Here is a 16,142-nt window from a genome sequence, read left to right on the forward strand (position 1 = left end):
TTTTAAAATGTAATTTATTCCTGTGATGGCAAAGTTTAATTCTTCAGAGTCACATGATCCTTCAGAAATTATTCTCATATGCTGATTTGCTGCTCAGGAAACATTTCTCATTATTATCAATGTTGTGCTACTTAATATTTTTTAGGAAACTGTGAAAGTTCAAAAGAACAGCATTCAACATATAAATTCAACATAGATTCAAGAGATAAATCATATAGATTCATTTATAGATTCAACATATAAATCAACAGTGTTGGGGATAACACATTACAAGTAATGTGAGTTACGTAATCAGATTACTTTTCGAAGCTTTACGAATCTTTTGTTTCGAATCAGTGGTTCAGAGCATGTATCAACTGCCAAAGTCATGTGATTTCAGTAAACGAGGCTTCGTTCAATGGTTCACATGGCAGTTTGATACAAGCTCCGAACCACTGATTCGAAACAAAAGATTCGTAAAGCTTCGAAGCTTCATGAAGCAGTGTTCTGAAATCGCCCATCACTAGATATTGTTGAATAAAGTCATCATTTTGTTTTTTTGTTTGTTTTTTGGCACACAAAAAGTATCCTCGGCGCTTCATAACATCAAGGCTGAACCACTGTAGTCACATGAACTGTTTTAAATATGTCTTTAGTAACTGCTGTCAATGCAGGCCTCACTGAGCCATCGGATTTTATTTAATATTTAATATCTTAATTTGTGATCTGAAGATGAACGAAGGTCTTATGGGTGTGGAACGACATGAGGGTGAGTCATTAATGACAGAATTTTCATTTTTGGGTAAACTAACCCTTTTAAAAGTACCTTTCCCAAACAACATTTTCCAACAAGAGGAACAACATTTTAGCACAAACCTGTGATGTCTGTCAGAAATGAAGCAAGTCCTGCTACTCTCTGATGCACACACACACACACACACACACACACACTGAGCCATTTGTTTTACCACTTATGACTTTTATGTAAGTATCCAAGTAATGTCCTTCAGGGGAACTGATAATTACACTGAAGACACCCATCCTACAGATTGACAGGCCAGCAAGTGTGTACGTGCTTCACACGCCTCTGCCTCAGTCTGTGTGTAGGTGTGTACATTAGTGTGCAGGCACTGGTATAAGTAAGTCTCTCCAAGTGTGTGTCAACAGGTGATTATAAACAGCAGTCTGATGACCTGCAGTGAGTTTCAAAGATCCTTAATGAGGTGAACAAACCCCAACTAATAGCATACAACAGAAAACATTCACATGCATGTGCAAAGGGTCCATAAATAATCAGAGGAAATTGCAAAATTGCCATTTTACCATGCTTCGAGCTGTGCCTAAGAACACATGCACTGCCTCTTGTGGCTTATTGCTTTAATCTGTCTGTCTGAAATGATCAATTTAAACTAACTGTCACTGGATACACAGACCTAAAAAGACAGAATGGGATAAATAGAGGAATAGAAAGTAAGAGAGAGAAAAACAGGGGATTTGGTGGTTAGGATTAAGGGTGAAAAAGAGCTGGGTGGTGAAGTGTTTGCAGGTTCTTGTCTCATAACAATCCCTCTTTGTTTATTCTGTGGTTTCACTGAAGACTTTCTGCATTCTCTCCTTTGGACCATGTGTGAACATTAACTGTAATTCTCTCGCTGTCTCCTAATATTTACCTGCTATCAGTATGAGAAATCAGATCCACCGGCAATCAGACGATCTCTCCCAAAAGCCGAGAAATGGGCCAAGAAAGCATCAAGCTCCTTTCTATTTTCTAAGTGACTGTAACATGTTTAGTAGAGCTAGACCCATCTAGAATCCAAACACAACAGAGACTCAGGTGAACTCAGCCAAGAAACCTGTCTTTAACAAACAACTGATAATGATCAACACCTCTCTCAACACCCTGGGCTTTCATACCTGCCCACATATGCAGAAAATTCAGACACTACCTGCCTGGAGTGGTAATCTTTTATTCAATACACACACACAAACACAAACACACACACACACGCACACACACACACACTTAGCTGTCATGTAATCCACTCTGCAGGGCCCCATCCGTCAACTGTGGGATAATAAATCAATGGCAAGGACAAAGTGTGTTTACATAATATCAGCTACACAAGTGTTCATTGCAACAATACCCACTTTGTGCCACTGTACAAACTCACTGCCCAATCGAAGAGGCTGTAACTCGAGCTCCTTAAAAACAGAATCACTGACAACACTTTCATTTTCAGCATGTGATAAATGGTAACAAACAGTACTCTGATTCTGAAGGAGTTTTTTTTTTTTTTTTTGGATAATTTAAGTATTTCAAGAAGGTTTCATAAGAAGGAGGTGCAAAGATTCAGATGAACTAAAATGAATCATTCAGACCAGTGTGTGAACACAGTTTGACTGATTCATCAACACATTCATTTACCAATCAAACATCACGGTGGCTTGCAAGCAAGTTTTATTATACAAGACCTACTGTATATCTAGACAACATAATATTTCAGAGCAAATTATAACTGTAAAAGTGAATGTTCATTATAGAAATGTCCATGACCTTTCCAGTCATTTGGGATAACTTTGAATGTTTTTTAAAAAATAATTCAGATTTAAATGATTTACTAAGTAATCATTCAGACCAATTAGTGGTTTCACAGATTCATTGAAAATATTCGGTTTACAAGAATAATACACTGACAAATCAAGAATTATTAGAGAAATCTTAACCAAATATTTCAGAGCAAAATATACACTATTGTTCAAAAGTTAGGGGTCAATAAGATTTGTTTTGAAAGAAATTAATACTTTTACTCAACGAGGACACAATAAATTGATTAAAAGTGACTAAAAATATGAAGCAGCATAACTGTTTTAAACATAACAAGAAATGTTTCTTGAGCACTAAATCAGTCTATTAGAATGATTTCTGAAGGATCATGTGACACTAATGATGCTGAAAATTCATCCCAGAAGCAAATTACAATTTAAAATATTAAAATAAAAAAAAGGTTATTCTAAATTGCATAAATATTTAACAATATTTATGTTTTTAATGGAAGCTTGTTTCAGCCACTAAAAAAAATAAAAAAGGTAATTGCGACTTTTTATCTCATAATTCTGACTTTATTTCTCAGAATTGCAAGATATAAAGTCAGAATTGCAAGAGAATTTTTTTCTTGCAACTGCGAGTTTTTATCAGGCAATTCTGACTTTATATCTTACAATTCTAACTTTTTTTCTCAGAATTGCGAGATATAAACTTGCGATTGTGTCTCAGTCAGATTTGCAAGATATAAACTCGCAATTGTGACTTTATAACATGCAATTTTAAGTTATAAAGTCAGAATTGTGAGCTGGAGAAAAACGTCTTTTTTTCCCTCACAATTGCACATTATAACACGCAACTGCGATTTTATCTCCCAATTTTTGCAATTCTAACTTTATATCACGCAATTCTGACTTCAATTACCTTTTTTATTTTGTCGTTTTATGGCGGAAACAAGCTTCCATAGTTTTAACTGTGTTTTTGATCAAATAAATGCAGCCTTGGTGAGCGTCAGAGACTTTTAAACAACACTGTAACTTTTCCAGGCATGGAAAACAATGTACATTTTTCCAGGATTTTGTGATTGTGGGAACCCTGCAGACAGTAAGACAGAGAAGGTGAAGTGTAATGTCTGACCTGTGGGCTCTGGGGACAGCAGGTGGGCGCTGTACACCGAGGGGAAGATGAGGGACACGAGGTACAGGAGGAGGACCATCCCGGGCAGAGCGACGCGGGGACGAGTGTCAGACATTCTCCACCTTTCCACACATGCTGTCAATGTGGCGCTGCCACACACAAACACACTCCTGTCAGAAACGCTGCCTGTCCCCAACCTGAAATGCAAGAACACATTAAACAATTACAAGAGATGGTCTAACAGAGAAAGGAACACTGAACAAACATTTTATTAGGAGGTGAAGAATAATAACGGTCACATATATTCAATAAACATGCCTGTTTCTTGTTATTTTGACAAATTGTTCAGAGCACTCTATTGAGATGCCATGCTGACGTGCAAACGTCTACAGCAGGCTCTCCGCGCGTACTGTAAATTGAAAAATAAAGTGCGACGACCACACACAACTGCCACGAGCGCATGAAATGGAGTGATTTCATATTTTGTGTCCTGCGCTAGTTTAGATGAGACTGGGATTTGTTGTAAACTCTCTTTTGCGTTCTTTCTCTCCCTTTTTTTTCCTCCTTCTCTCTGGTCGGGCTACTCTGAAACACGTCTTTCACTAAGCTAACACAAACACACTTATCTCTCTAAAGAAAACATATGCTCCCCTCACACTCTGTGACTTGTGTGTGTGTCTGTCTGTCTTGCCGCGTAGAGAGTTTACATTAGTCACAATAAAAGGAATGTAAAGTGCTTTAAATACACACACACACACACACACACATACATACTGTAGTGTAGGCTATACGGTTTGGTTCCCCGCTGAGAGATTTTCGCTCAAAGACGCTGAGAATATGAGAGAACTCTGTGTTGCTTTAAACTTGAACTCCTGTTATTTCAGAACAGCCTTGGTTTAGACACACAAAATGTTTGCGTTAACTTTAAACGGTGGCATTCTTCTCAAACGGACGCACAAACTCTCCTGAGGCTAGTGTGGCGCTGTTTTTCTTTCCCTTGACGAGCAGACGCTTAATTCTTGGTCAGCACATAGTGAAGAGAGAGAGAGAGAGAGAGAGAAGCCGGGTCGGTGTGTTGAGTAACTCAGTGTTTTCTCTGGCCGGCAGAGCAGGAGTGTGCACTGCGCTGTGGGCTGATAGTGTATCAGCGCTGGCTGTTGTAGGAGAGAAGGGTTTATTTGTGGAGCGTATTTCTGGAGTGTGTACCGTAGGTGTGTTTTTAGAGCATGTTTCTGGAGCCATACTATCTTACAGTAACACAGCTTTAAATGGGAGAGAGGCCTTGATAAACTTTGATATATTCTTAGAAATGGCCTTATATTATTATGCATCATGCATCTTTTTGGAATACTTGATTCTGATTGGTCAATCACAGCAATCTGCGGGTATTTTTTTAAATAAGGACCACTATGCTGTATAATCGACTATTTTGACCAGGCAACACATTTTTGAGTTCTGCTAGACAAACTATACAGTTTCTAATGCTATGATTTCAACTTAGATCAACATTTGATGTCCAGTTATTTATTTATTTGGCGAGAAGCTATGTACAGTCAGCCAGTCATTATCGCAAAATAAACCTCTTTGGGGTGATACAAGACAGCCCTGATCACCCTGTCAAGGTTTATTTTGCGATAATGATTGTACTATGTTACTTAACCAACATGGTGTAGTTTGAGCATCGAACTGTGCCTGCATGTATTTTTGCTATGCGTCATTTTAACACAATTACTATTCAAAAGTTTGGGGTCTGTAAGATTTTTTTATGTTTTTGAAAAAGTCATTTATGCTCACTCAGGCTGCATTTAGTTGATTAAAAATACAAACAGTAGTATTGTGAAATATTATTACAATTTTCTATTTTAAAGTCCCCCTGTAGTCAATTATTTTATCCCTTAAAATTCATCTTTGACATATTTTTAAAAAATCCTGTGAAAAAAAAATGTCTTTATGCCTTAATGTAGCCTGAAATAGCCTGAATGTAACTCTACACCCTTGCTTCATTTAATATACGCGGATCTATGAATATGCTAATTAGCCCCGCCTCCACTCACTCCCACAAGCTCAGAGATCCACTCGGTCAACTTACTGAGGTAAACGCTGCACAATGGTATCAGTTTTTACAATGTCAGAAACATAACTGTAATTAATATGATTATCCTTTTGCTTGACTACTTTATCAAACGGCTGCTAATAATGTGTTGCTAACGTTACGCAAACCATGTTCCCGTTCGCCATCTGACTCAGCTGTTTTCTAAACATCAGTCCTTAGAAACGCTTTGAACAACGTCAGTCAGTGGAGAAAGGCATATAGTTCATCATAACATCGTAATATACATCATACACCCGCTATATTGCTAAATCTACCTGATTTTTCATATCAATGGAAAAATATACCGAGATATATTCTCTTGAGTCTCCCCTGCTTCAGAGCGGTCATAGTTAATGATATGCTAAAGCCCGTCGGCACATTGACACGATTGGTTACAAGGTAGTTTGTGACGTCACTAACGCCAGCGATTTCAAACCACGGGTTTGAGACTGACTTTGGTTTACTGTGGTTTTAAAGAGAAAATGCTCAGCAATGGTGCTGACTTATGAATTTATATATGGTTTGTCTTAAAGCATATGAAAAACACCACAAAGACATATAAACAACATTACAATTTTGATTAAAAAACTTGATTTTCACCACAGGGGGATTTTAATATATTTTAAAATGTAATTTATTTCTGTGGTGGAAATTCATTCTGATATGCTGATTTGCTGCTGAAGACTCATTTGAAAACAGTTGTGCTGCTTAATATTTTTGTTTTCAGGATTCTTTGATGAATATAAAGTTAAAAACAAGCAGAATGTTTTTGTAACAATGTAAAGTCTTTGCTGTCACTGCATCCTGCCTCAATAAAAGTATTAACTTCTTTAAAATGATCCCAAACTTAATTGTATATACTTCTTTGCAGATTAAACTTTAAGATATAGGCAGCTGGGACTGTGTGACATGACTGATATGCAGGAGTGCGCTGCCGTGTGGCGTGTAAAACTCTCTCAGAAGAGTCAGTGTTTATCTATGGGATTACTGAAGAATTTGATTTGGACTCCATTGAAATTTTATGATTATCAGTCGAGTCAGTAAATCAACATTAGCTACTGTGTTTTTACTGTCTGTATCTCCCTTTCTTTTTGTCTCTTACTTTTAGAGCCCTCACTCAATTGTGATATTTAAGTCTAAAAAAATACAACACTCTTTCTATGACATTCAAACAACCACAGACCTGAACAAGGCCATGCGAGGATATGCTGTCATATCCTGGGCATTTATGCGTGTAATGTCTAATAGTTTCGGGTGAAAGAGGGTTTTAATGGAATCCCATCACACGCTAGTCACACCTTGCAACAAATCTGGGACTCAAAAATGTCAGTAATCTCCAGTAATTGTGCAGCCATGTCAACGGCCAGCCCAGCCTAAATCTGCCAATGAAAATAGGGATTAAGAGGGAGACAGAGTAAAAGAGAGATAAAGTAAAAGAGAGAGACAGCAGATGAAAAGCTGAAGTCTGAGGTGTCTCTATTAGAGTTTGGCTGTAATCCTCTTCCAAGGACTTCACTCGCCCTCCTGCGGCTCTCTCACAGCTCTGTCAGCGTGCGTGTGGGATTGTGTGCGGCTGCGGGTTTGTGCAATGCTTCAGTGTAGACAGACAACAGCATAAAGGTGAGAATTGAACTCACTAACCCATCTTTTTAAACATCCCCAGAGAGGAACACACACAAATCACATGCACAAGAGCAATTCACAAACCGCAGATATTTGTCACTGTGAAATTATGGGTTTTCAGTCAGTGCTTTGCTGTGTTTTCTAGCATTAAACTCATCATCTTATATGCTTACATGGCATGTCCACAAAACCGTTCACCGAAAAAGAAAATCATAAGGGTATTGAAAACAGGAGAATAAAAGAGCGCATTGTTTATTGTTTGCTCGTTTTCATTCATGCTGTTTTTAGCCCTTTTAAACTGCATTGTGCATTAAAATGATCTTTTTTGAATGAAGAACTTTAGAGAAAGAGAGAGAAAGTTTGATGACACTTCTTCAGGACTTCAACTCTCAAACTTTTGACAGTCCACAGAGTCGTGTATTGATTTTGAGCCGGCACTGGTCCGCTTAGGGTCACAATTAGTAGAGGATTTCAACTGAAAAGAGCCTCTTTTTTCCCCTGCTGACACGACCTCTCATATTTGAGTTGTGTGAATGTCTTAGAGAGACCTTTACTAGATCAACCAGAGCTGGTTTGAAAAGTGCAGGAGACGCATGACTTGAAAAGTCTCCAAAAATTAACTTCTAAAAGTGGGAGATGACAATTGCTGCACAGCACACTGCAGACAAAGCTGTCATTAGGTTTCAACATCTTAGTGTTTTTACTCTATTTAATGACTTTTCAGAGATTCAACTTAAGATACAGTAGTACAATGACTGTAACCACCACTTAAAAATTTAAGGCAGCTATTAAACGTTTCAGTTTTAGTAGGTTAAAATGATTTACAAGACTTAAGTTCAACAACAAAATGTCATGGGGATAGCCTAACAATCTGCCATTAAATCCAAAAAAAGACCAATAGATTTGCTAAAAGTAATGAAATGATCAAGATTAGGTGAAAACCTAACAGTTTACATCCTAGTTGAGTTCTCACCATGGACTCCAGTCGGGTTTGAATGACTCCGGTACATGAGGTGGCTAATTGCCCTCAGTAGCCCGCGTTAACACCTCCAGAGACTCTAATTCACTCCGATAGCTACAATTGGTTTCAGATGGCCCGTGGGTACAGCGAATGAAAAACTGGTGAGGTTCGCTTCAGTGTGAGCTAAAAACAACACAAATGAAGCCCTGCTGAGGTGGCCGCAGAAGAAATTGATGTCATTTTGGTTTTAAAATGCGTCATACGCCAAGTTGTAAAGGGCTTAGTCTGTCATCTGAAAGACACGCCAACTGAGTAACTGTTAACGAGTGGAGTTTACAACAGGTAAAAACATACTGTACTGTGAATAGCGCTATATAAGCTGTCTAAAGGGAATAGCTAAACAGTTTTTTGTTTAAGCTCAGCAGAAAAGCGCTCGAGCGCTCACCGGGAAGATCTGCTGATGCTAAGCGCCCTTGACTGTGTTTTCCGTCACCTCACATCCCACGGTGGGTTTCGGCACCATTAAAACACCTACAACTAGATGACAAAGACCGGCTGCTGACCAGTTATAGGCTAGATTCGCGTTTCAGGAAAGGAGTAGTCAAGCTTCACTGCTCAAATCTACACTGCAAACACTTTTAATTGAGCCTTATTGGAAATGTACTGTATTTCAGCACAGGTGCGGCTGCTCCTCAGGACTGGTGGAGCAGCTTTCAAGCACGCGGTAGGCTACTCTCTCTCTCTCACACACACACACCGCGCAACACCTGTCCGACTGTAAGCGATACGGGCACACACCACATGTCACCGCAGCTCACTTCTACACTAAAACTTTGTTTCCATTCGGAAGGCTTTGATTGAATCAATAGTCTAATTGAAAAACACGTTTTGGCGCTGGAACAAGGAAACAACTAGAAATATGAGGACTGTTTCCTATACCTCCAAATGCGTCTTTACACAGCTGAATTAAGGGTCTCCTTCTGTGTCAAAACGCAATGCCACATAAAAACTAGTAAAATATGCAGATTTGATCCACCTCAGCTCTTAAAGTAGTCTACAGATGGCTCTGACGCGGCTTTGCGTCCATGTAGCTGAATGATGCAGCATGAGTGCAGCCTTAAATGTTATTTTACAATTTTTATTTTTGTATATTTTAATGTCATAATCAGGCTATATTCATAATGTAATACCATGCATTCCTTAATATTCTTTCTGAAATTGTAAATACAAAATAATAATGATAAATAATCATAATAATAAACTTCTCACCAAATTCCTTCTTGACAGTAATCCTTTTCGAGATCACAATAAAATGTGTTGATCGGCTTTTCGAGAAAGATTGGTGTGCGAGGTCCCTCCAGATGTTTCGTGAATCACATTCAGGGGGCAAATCATCCAAATACACTGAAGTTTTCAAATCCAGGCGTCAAGGAAATCTGAACAGACGTGAAGTCAGTCAGTGGAGTGTTTGAGAAGAAGCTGTATTCACCACACAGCCTTGAGCTGTCCGACTCTGTCCAGTCCTTAAACCCTTCAAAAGTGTATCAAAACCGCACTAGAATGTATCATCTAAAGGAGCGCCAGTGTAGTATTTGGTCGTGAGAGAGTATCGGGCTCCGCTCTTCTCCGCTGCGCTGTCCGGGCACAACTGCTCCGTTGCGCCGCTGGGTCGGTTGTGAAGTGCAGGGCGTTTGGTGCTGTGTGAAAGCTTGGCTCACAGACTCCCACTAACAGTTTGAGCACCGGGCTCTGGAGAGAGGGGGAAAAAAATTAACTAGGATCGGATTTCAAACCGCGTCCCTGCTGCGAGTGCGGTGCTCGCCGCCTGCCGCCCCCCTCGCGAGTTCAGGGCATAGAGAGAGAGAAAGAGAGAGAGAGAGAGCCGCAGGCGCCTCCCACACCAAACCCGAATATTCAATCAACTTACTCACTGTCAAATTAGCTGCGCTCAGCGAACCCAAACCGCGCTATGGACCGTGGAGCGAGTCAGCAGAAAAACAATTAAAAATAGCAAAGATTTTGCTGTTCATACTATTTTCATGGTGCGAATTATAGCGGGGTTTGAGGGGTATGACAACATTTCAGTAAGCACTAAATACAAGTCAGTCAGGGCTAACAACCTGTGAAGACTCTTCCATTGTTTGTTATTTATCAAGTTATTATAGATTTACACAGCAGAAATATATCACAAAAAATAATGTGTAGTTAAAACAACTTTAAGGCGATTTGTAACTACATTAATAGCGACAAAAGATTGAAAATTAAATCCCTCTGATAGTCATTATATAATTCACAGACTGTTCATGTTTTAAAGTCACCATGAAATCAAAATTGATTCACCATTCTTTTTTTTATGGAATATTGGAGTATTTATTAATTCCTAAATTATTTATTGTGCACATAATTATTTTTTTAAATGAATGTGATCAATTTAATAACTTTCCCTCCCTCTTGCAGACATCCTTTCTCTTCTCTGATGATGTGTTAACCGGCATGAGGGCAGGACAGGGTTGCCAGGTTTTCACAACAAAACCTGCCAAATTGACCCTTCGCAAAGACCCGCCCCTCTTAGTTACTGTTGCTTTGTCCGACAAGCCGTGGCGCTGTCACGCCACACACAGTGAAAAATACATCTCGGAGCAAAGAGGACACTGACAACACGTCGACAGACAAGACGAAGCAGGTTACTTATGATATTAACAAAGTCCCAGCTTTCAAATTGTGTAATTTTTTTAAAGAAATTCAAACAATAAAAACCGTTTTGTGGCTCTTTAATGTGTCGTGACAGATCGCTGTAGCGCCTCAGCTCAAGAGGCTCGTAAACCGATCATCTCTTCCTATTAGTTAATTTATAGCATCAAATAAACATGAATGAACATCAGAAGGTATGTTGTTTCAAACGAGGAAAGACGTCAGTACACACCATTTTTCAAGTTTACCAAGTTTTCAAGTTTAAGTCCACCGAGGTTGACCCTTCACAGGGAGTTTGATTGACAAGCGATCTAACCAATCAGAACGCCAAATCCGCCATTTTGTCCGACAAAGCAGTCAGGAGTTAGAAGATTAAACTCTGTGGACTTAAACTTGAAAAATGGTGTGTATTGACGTCTTTCCACGTTTGAAACAACATACCTTCTGATGTTCATTCATGTTTATTTGATGCTATAAATGAACTAGTAGGAAGAGATGATCGATTCACGAGCCGCTTGAGCTGAGGTGCTACAGCGATCTGTCATGACGCATTAAAGGGCCACAAAACGGTTTTTATTGTTTAAATTTCTTAAAAACTACACAGTTTGAAAGCTGGGACTTTGTTTAATATCATAAGTAACCTGCTTTGTCTTGTCTGTCGATGTGTTGTCAGTGTCCTCTTTGCTCCGCAATGTATTTTTCACTGCGTGTGGCGTGAAAGTGCCACGGCTTGTCGGACAAAGCAACAGTAACTAAGGGGGGCGGGTCTTGGCGAAGGGTCAATTGCTCTTCAAAACTAGCCCAATCACATTTCAGGGGGGTCCCAGGGTAAAAATCGTGTTCTGGGGGTAAAATTTTTGGCGGGGCTCCCCAATAAAATTCTCATTCCAGGGACTAAATATCACGTTATTTTGGGTTGATTCAAACCGCGGACATGAAAAACAAACCGCGGCAACAGTATGAAAGTAGCTCAATTCCGCTGGAAAACTGTGGACTTGGCAACACTGGGGCTGGACAACCTGTCACTCACAGGAGAGTCAGCCTATTTAACTTAAAAAGCATTTCATGTTTCTGACTAATGTACTGACAAATCACATGCTGAAGAGAATAAAAGCACAAAGCTGAACATTTATTGGACCTTTTGTTCTTCTTCTCCCAATTAGCCTACTTAGTTTTAAATGAAATTTTATACCCCCAAACTTTTGTTTTGATTCTTTTACCTGCAGACATCTCATGCTGCTGTCATTTCTTCAACAGAAACTAGAAGTGCAAGTGTGTGTAATTACAGGTTGTGTGATCAGGTATTTCTGCTTATTTATCTGTGCAGGTGTGTGTTTCTGTCAGTGTGTGTTGATTTTTCGTCTCATAAAGCTGTCATGTGTCTCCCAGAGGCTGATTAGCCGAGCGCCAAGTGTTGACGAGAGCCGTAATTCTGTAGAATAAGCACCAAAACAAAGACTCAATTACTTTTAAAGCTACAAACGTGTTTGCAGAGAGAACTTTATGAGACCATAAAGAGAAGAAACCTCTTCTTAATTACCAGAGGAGACTTGTGTGTGTGAGGGAAGCAGAGACAGAGCGTCCTTAGTAGCTGTCCATCTGTGTTTGCTTTAAGAAGAGGGCTGTTAGCCTGCAAGTGGTAAAATCAGCATGCAAACATGAGGATCCTCAGTCACATCAACACTCTGTTCTCTGACACCAGGGTTAAAGACATTCAGTAAAAAGACACATAAACATCACCCATTCAATAATAACCCCTGTTAGCCTATTTCAAAATGGTATCCTCTGTGAATACTAATGCAGTGTCGCTATCATTATATCTATTAGAGGCTTGAGAAAGAATATTGATTTTATTGATTGACAAGTTGGATGCAGTGCTCCAAGTGAGGACTTCTGACCCTGGCAAGGGTGTTTATGGGAATTTTAGTGGCTTGTTGGCAGCATGTGGTAAAAATGACTGCTACAAGCATAAAGGCGGAAAGAGGGAGACGAAATGTGGTCAATGACTAAAATGTATTTTCAATGACTTATGGATGTGGTTTCAGTGATTTGATCACAAAAAAAAAAAAAAAAAAAAAAAAAAAAAAAAAGGGACACCGTTTTTAGCCCTGTATTTGGTGTAGTGTAAACTGTTTAATTTAATATATATATATATATATATATATATATATATATATATATATATATATATATATATATATATATATATATATACAAAGTTTGAGATCGGTAAGATTTTTAAAAATGTTTTTCAAAGAAGTCTCTTCTGCTCACCAAGGCTGCATTTATTTAATTAAAAATACAGTAAACACAGTAATATTGTGAAATATTATTACAATTTAAAATAACTGTTTTCTATTTGAATATATATTTATTTATAATTTATTTCTGTGATGCAAAGCTGATTTTCAGCATCATTACTCCAGTCTTTAGTGTCACATGATCCTTCAGAAATCATTCTAATATGATGTTTTGCTGCTCAAGAAACATTTCTGATTATTATTGATGTTGAAGACAGGATTCTTTAATAAATACAAAGTTCAAAAGAACAGTGTTTATCTGAAATAGAAATCTTTTGTAACATATTACACTGCTGTTCGAAAGTTTTGAGTCAGTAAGATTTTTTTTTGTTTGTTTGTTTGTTTGTTTTTGGAAAGAAATTCACACTTTTATTCAGCAAGAATGCATTAAATTGACCAAAAGTGATAGTAAAACATTTATAATGTTACAAAAAAATTCTATTTCAAATAAATGCTGTTCTTTTGAACTTTCTATTCATCACAGAATCCTGAAAAAAAAATGTACACAACTGTTTTCAACACTGATAATAAGAAAAAATGATTTCTGAAGGATCATGTGACACTGAAGACTGGTAATGATGCTGAAAATTACATTTTTAAATATATTCAAATAGAAAACAGTTTTTTATATATATATATATATATATATATATATATATATAACTTATAACTTATCACAGTTTCCACAAAAATATTAAACAGCAAAGCTTTTTTTTTTTTTAAGTCTGATAATAATGACAATTTCATGATCTCATATTATATAATATATCTATACACACACACCCGCACACACATTTTTTAAACATAAAAATGCATGCGTGTAGTATGGGGGAATAAACAGCCCAAGGCCTTACAGAATGCATCATCAGACATTCTGAGAGCTGAAGAACAGAACGAATGGGTGACCTCCCACCCCAAGGGCCGAGTGAACCCCTGAACTCTCTCCCCAGCTTCACCCCTCAGTCTAACCCCAGCCTCTGGCTACAACACACAATGGAGCGGAGGTGAGGACGAGGGGCTCCCTTCACAAGAGGTTGAATATTAAACTGGGCTGCATTTATCCCCTGAAAAACACTTTTCGTGGATGCCTCTAATCCATAAGGTCTTTTGTGAGCACCTACTGGCTTTGTTTCACAACATCAGAGAGCTGTGATTTTGTGAGCGGTAGGAGATAATCACAAATCAATAACTCCCACATTGATTACAGATGTGGCTAAATCCCTAAAAACAGTCCAGGTTGAGCATGAGATTGAAAGCATCGGTACACCACATGGGCTTTTAAACTGTGTGAAACGTTAAGAGAGGAGAGGTAAGACAGTCTGTAGAGTGTATGTGTGAGAGAGAGAGCATTTGTAAGATCTAGTTCGGCTCTTATCAGTGTGCATTCTTTTACTGATAACCTAAAGAGCTGATAACATTATGTTTGTTTTCTTTTGTTTCTTTCCATTTTGACAAAGTATTTGACTGATTGTGTGTGTGCATGTGTGCGTGTATGTGTGTGAATTGGTTATAAGTTAATTTTAGAGAAAAATCTTTAATTTAAAACGAGTCATGTTTGAAAACAGACGTGTCAGATATGACAGCAGCACTTAAGATGATTGCATTTTACTTCCTATCCTATTCTAATTGTTAAGTCGACACCAGTTCTGCAGAATATACTAAGAAACATTGTACAAACCTTCCCAATGTGAATTCAGTTATCGTTCGGTAGGCGTATTCCTCATGAAGGTATACAGAGTCTATACTTCCTCTATAGACCATTACCTGCATGCACACACACACAGAGATACACAAAATCAAACACACACACATATACACACCCGGATCCGTGTGCAATGCTCTCATGGAAAATGTGCCTGAGTATAAAGGTATTGTCTTTGGACTTAAGAGTTTGTGCATTTCTGCCCGATACAGAGAGGAAACTGGCATATCTGTGTCACTAGTTCTGTTTCTGCATACAGTATATGTACGCTGTTACCTGCTGGTACTGTAATGAATAATCAATTAGATACTGTATCAGTGAGATGTGAAAAAGAGTTTGAGCATAAAGGACAGAAGTGCTGAAATGAGTTTCTGGCAGGGGTGTTTTTTTCCAAGGAGACAAGGGAAAATGTCAAAAACAAATAATACAAAATGCTATTATTAACATTATCCAAACAACAGTTTGTAGAAATAAATAAAAGATAATATGTAATGGAATAGAATATTAAATAATCCAATGACAAGTGTGATACAGGAAGAACAACTAATATAGACTTTTAATAAACATATAGGAACCAAGAATAACTGTACACTTTCAACATAACGTTAACACAGAACAAGGAACTGAGGAAAACCAAGGGCTTATAGGGGAAGAAAATCAACAGAACAGGGAACAGGTGTGTAACTCAATTAGAAACCATGGAAACAAACAAGAAACTTGGGCCAGATTTACTAACAGCTTTCACCAGCACAAACCCTCTTTTGGCGTTAATGAACTACTGTCGGGATTTACTAAAGACACGCAGTGCAAAATTAGCGCTAAAATGACGTCGACTGAGTTGTTTTTGCGGCTGGCCTTATTTCATGTGCATTTATAGGAGATTCCCTTTCAGATGCAAAATTTATGGGAGGAGAGTATATTTAAATGAATCACGCAAAACGATTTACTAATGTTTGCGCTCGTCAATTTACTGGTATTTGTGCCATTATTTAGCACCCAAAAAAGCATGTCTTAACCCATTTTACGACATGGCTGCAATTGTTGCTGCTAGGAGGAGACAACGCAGAGGACAGAGAGCTTGTGCTAGAAGGGAGAAAATATTTTCCACTCATATT

At 38.2% G+C, this 16,142-nt stretch overlaps 1 protein-coding gene and 1 long non-coding RNA gene across 2 annotated transcripts in view; both read right to left on the reverse strand.

Annotated features, from left to right (window-relative positions):
• Positions 1-10,183, reverse strand: part of fgfr3 (fibroblast growth factor receptor 3) — a 54,273-nt gene extending 44,090 nt beyond the window's left edge. The window contains 2 exon segments of the mRNA XM_048204154.1: positions 3,659-3,855; positions 9,604-10,183. Of these exon segments, the coding sequence (XP_048060111.1) occupies positions 3,659-3,773 (115 nt within the window). The 5' untranslated portion in view covers positions 3,774-3,855; positions 9,604-10,183.
• A 1,701-nt stretch (positions 10,184-11,884) lies between these two features.
• On the reverse strand, positions 11,885-15,362 carry LOC125277679. The gene is made up of 3 exons (XR_007186965.1): positions 15,004-15,362; positions 12,566-12,655; positions 11,885-12,457 (listed from the first exon to the last, which is right to left on the reverse strand). It is a non-coding gene; the product is annotated as an uncharacterized LOC125277679 (long non-coding RNA).
• Between the last annotated feature and the right edge of the window lie 780 nt (positions 15,363-16,142).

Source organism: Megalobrama amblycephala, linkage group LG10 (assembly GCF_018812025.1).
Source record: "Megalobrama amblycephala isolate DHTTF-2021 linkage group LG10, ASM1881202v1, whole genome shotgun sequence".
Taxonomy (NCBI): domain Eukaryota; kingdom Metazoa; phylum Chordata; class Actinopteri; order Cypriniformes; family Xenocyprididae; genus Megalobrama; species Megalobrama amblycephala.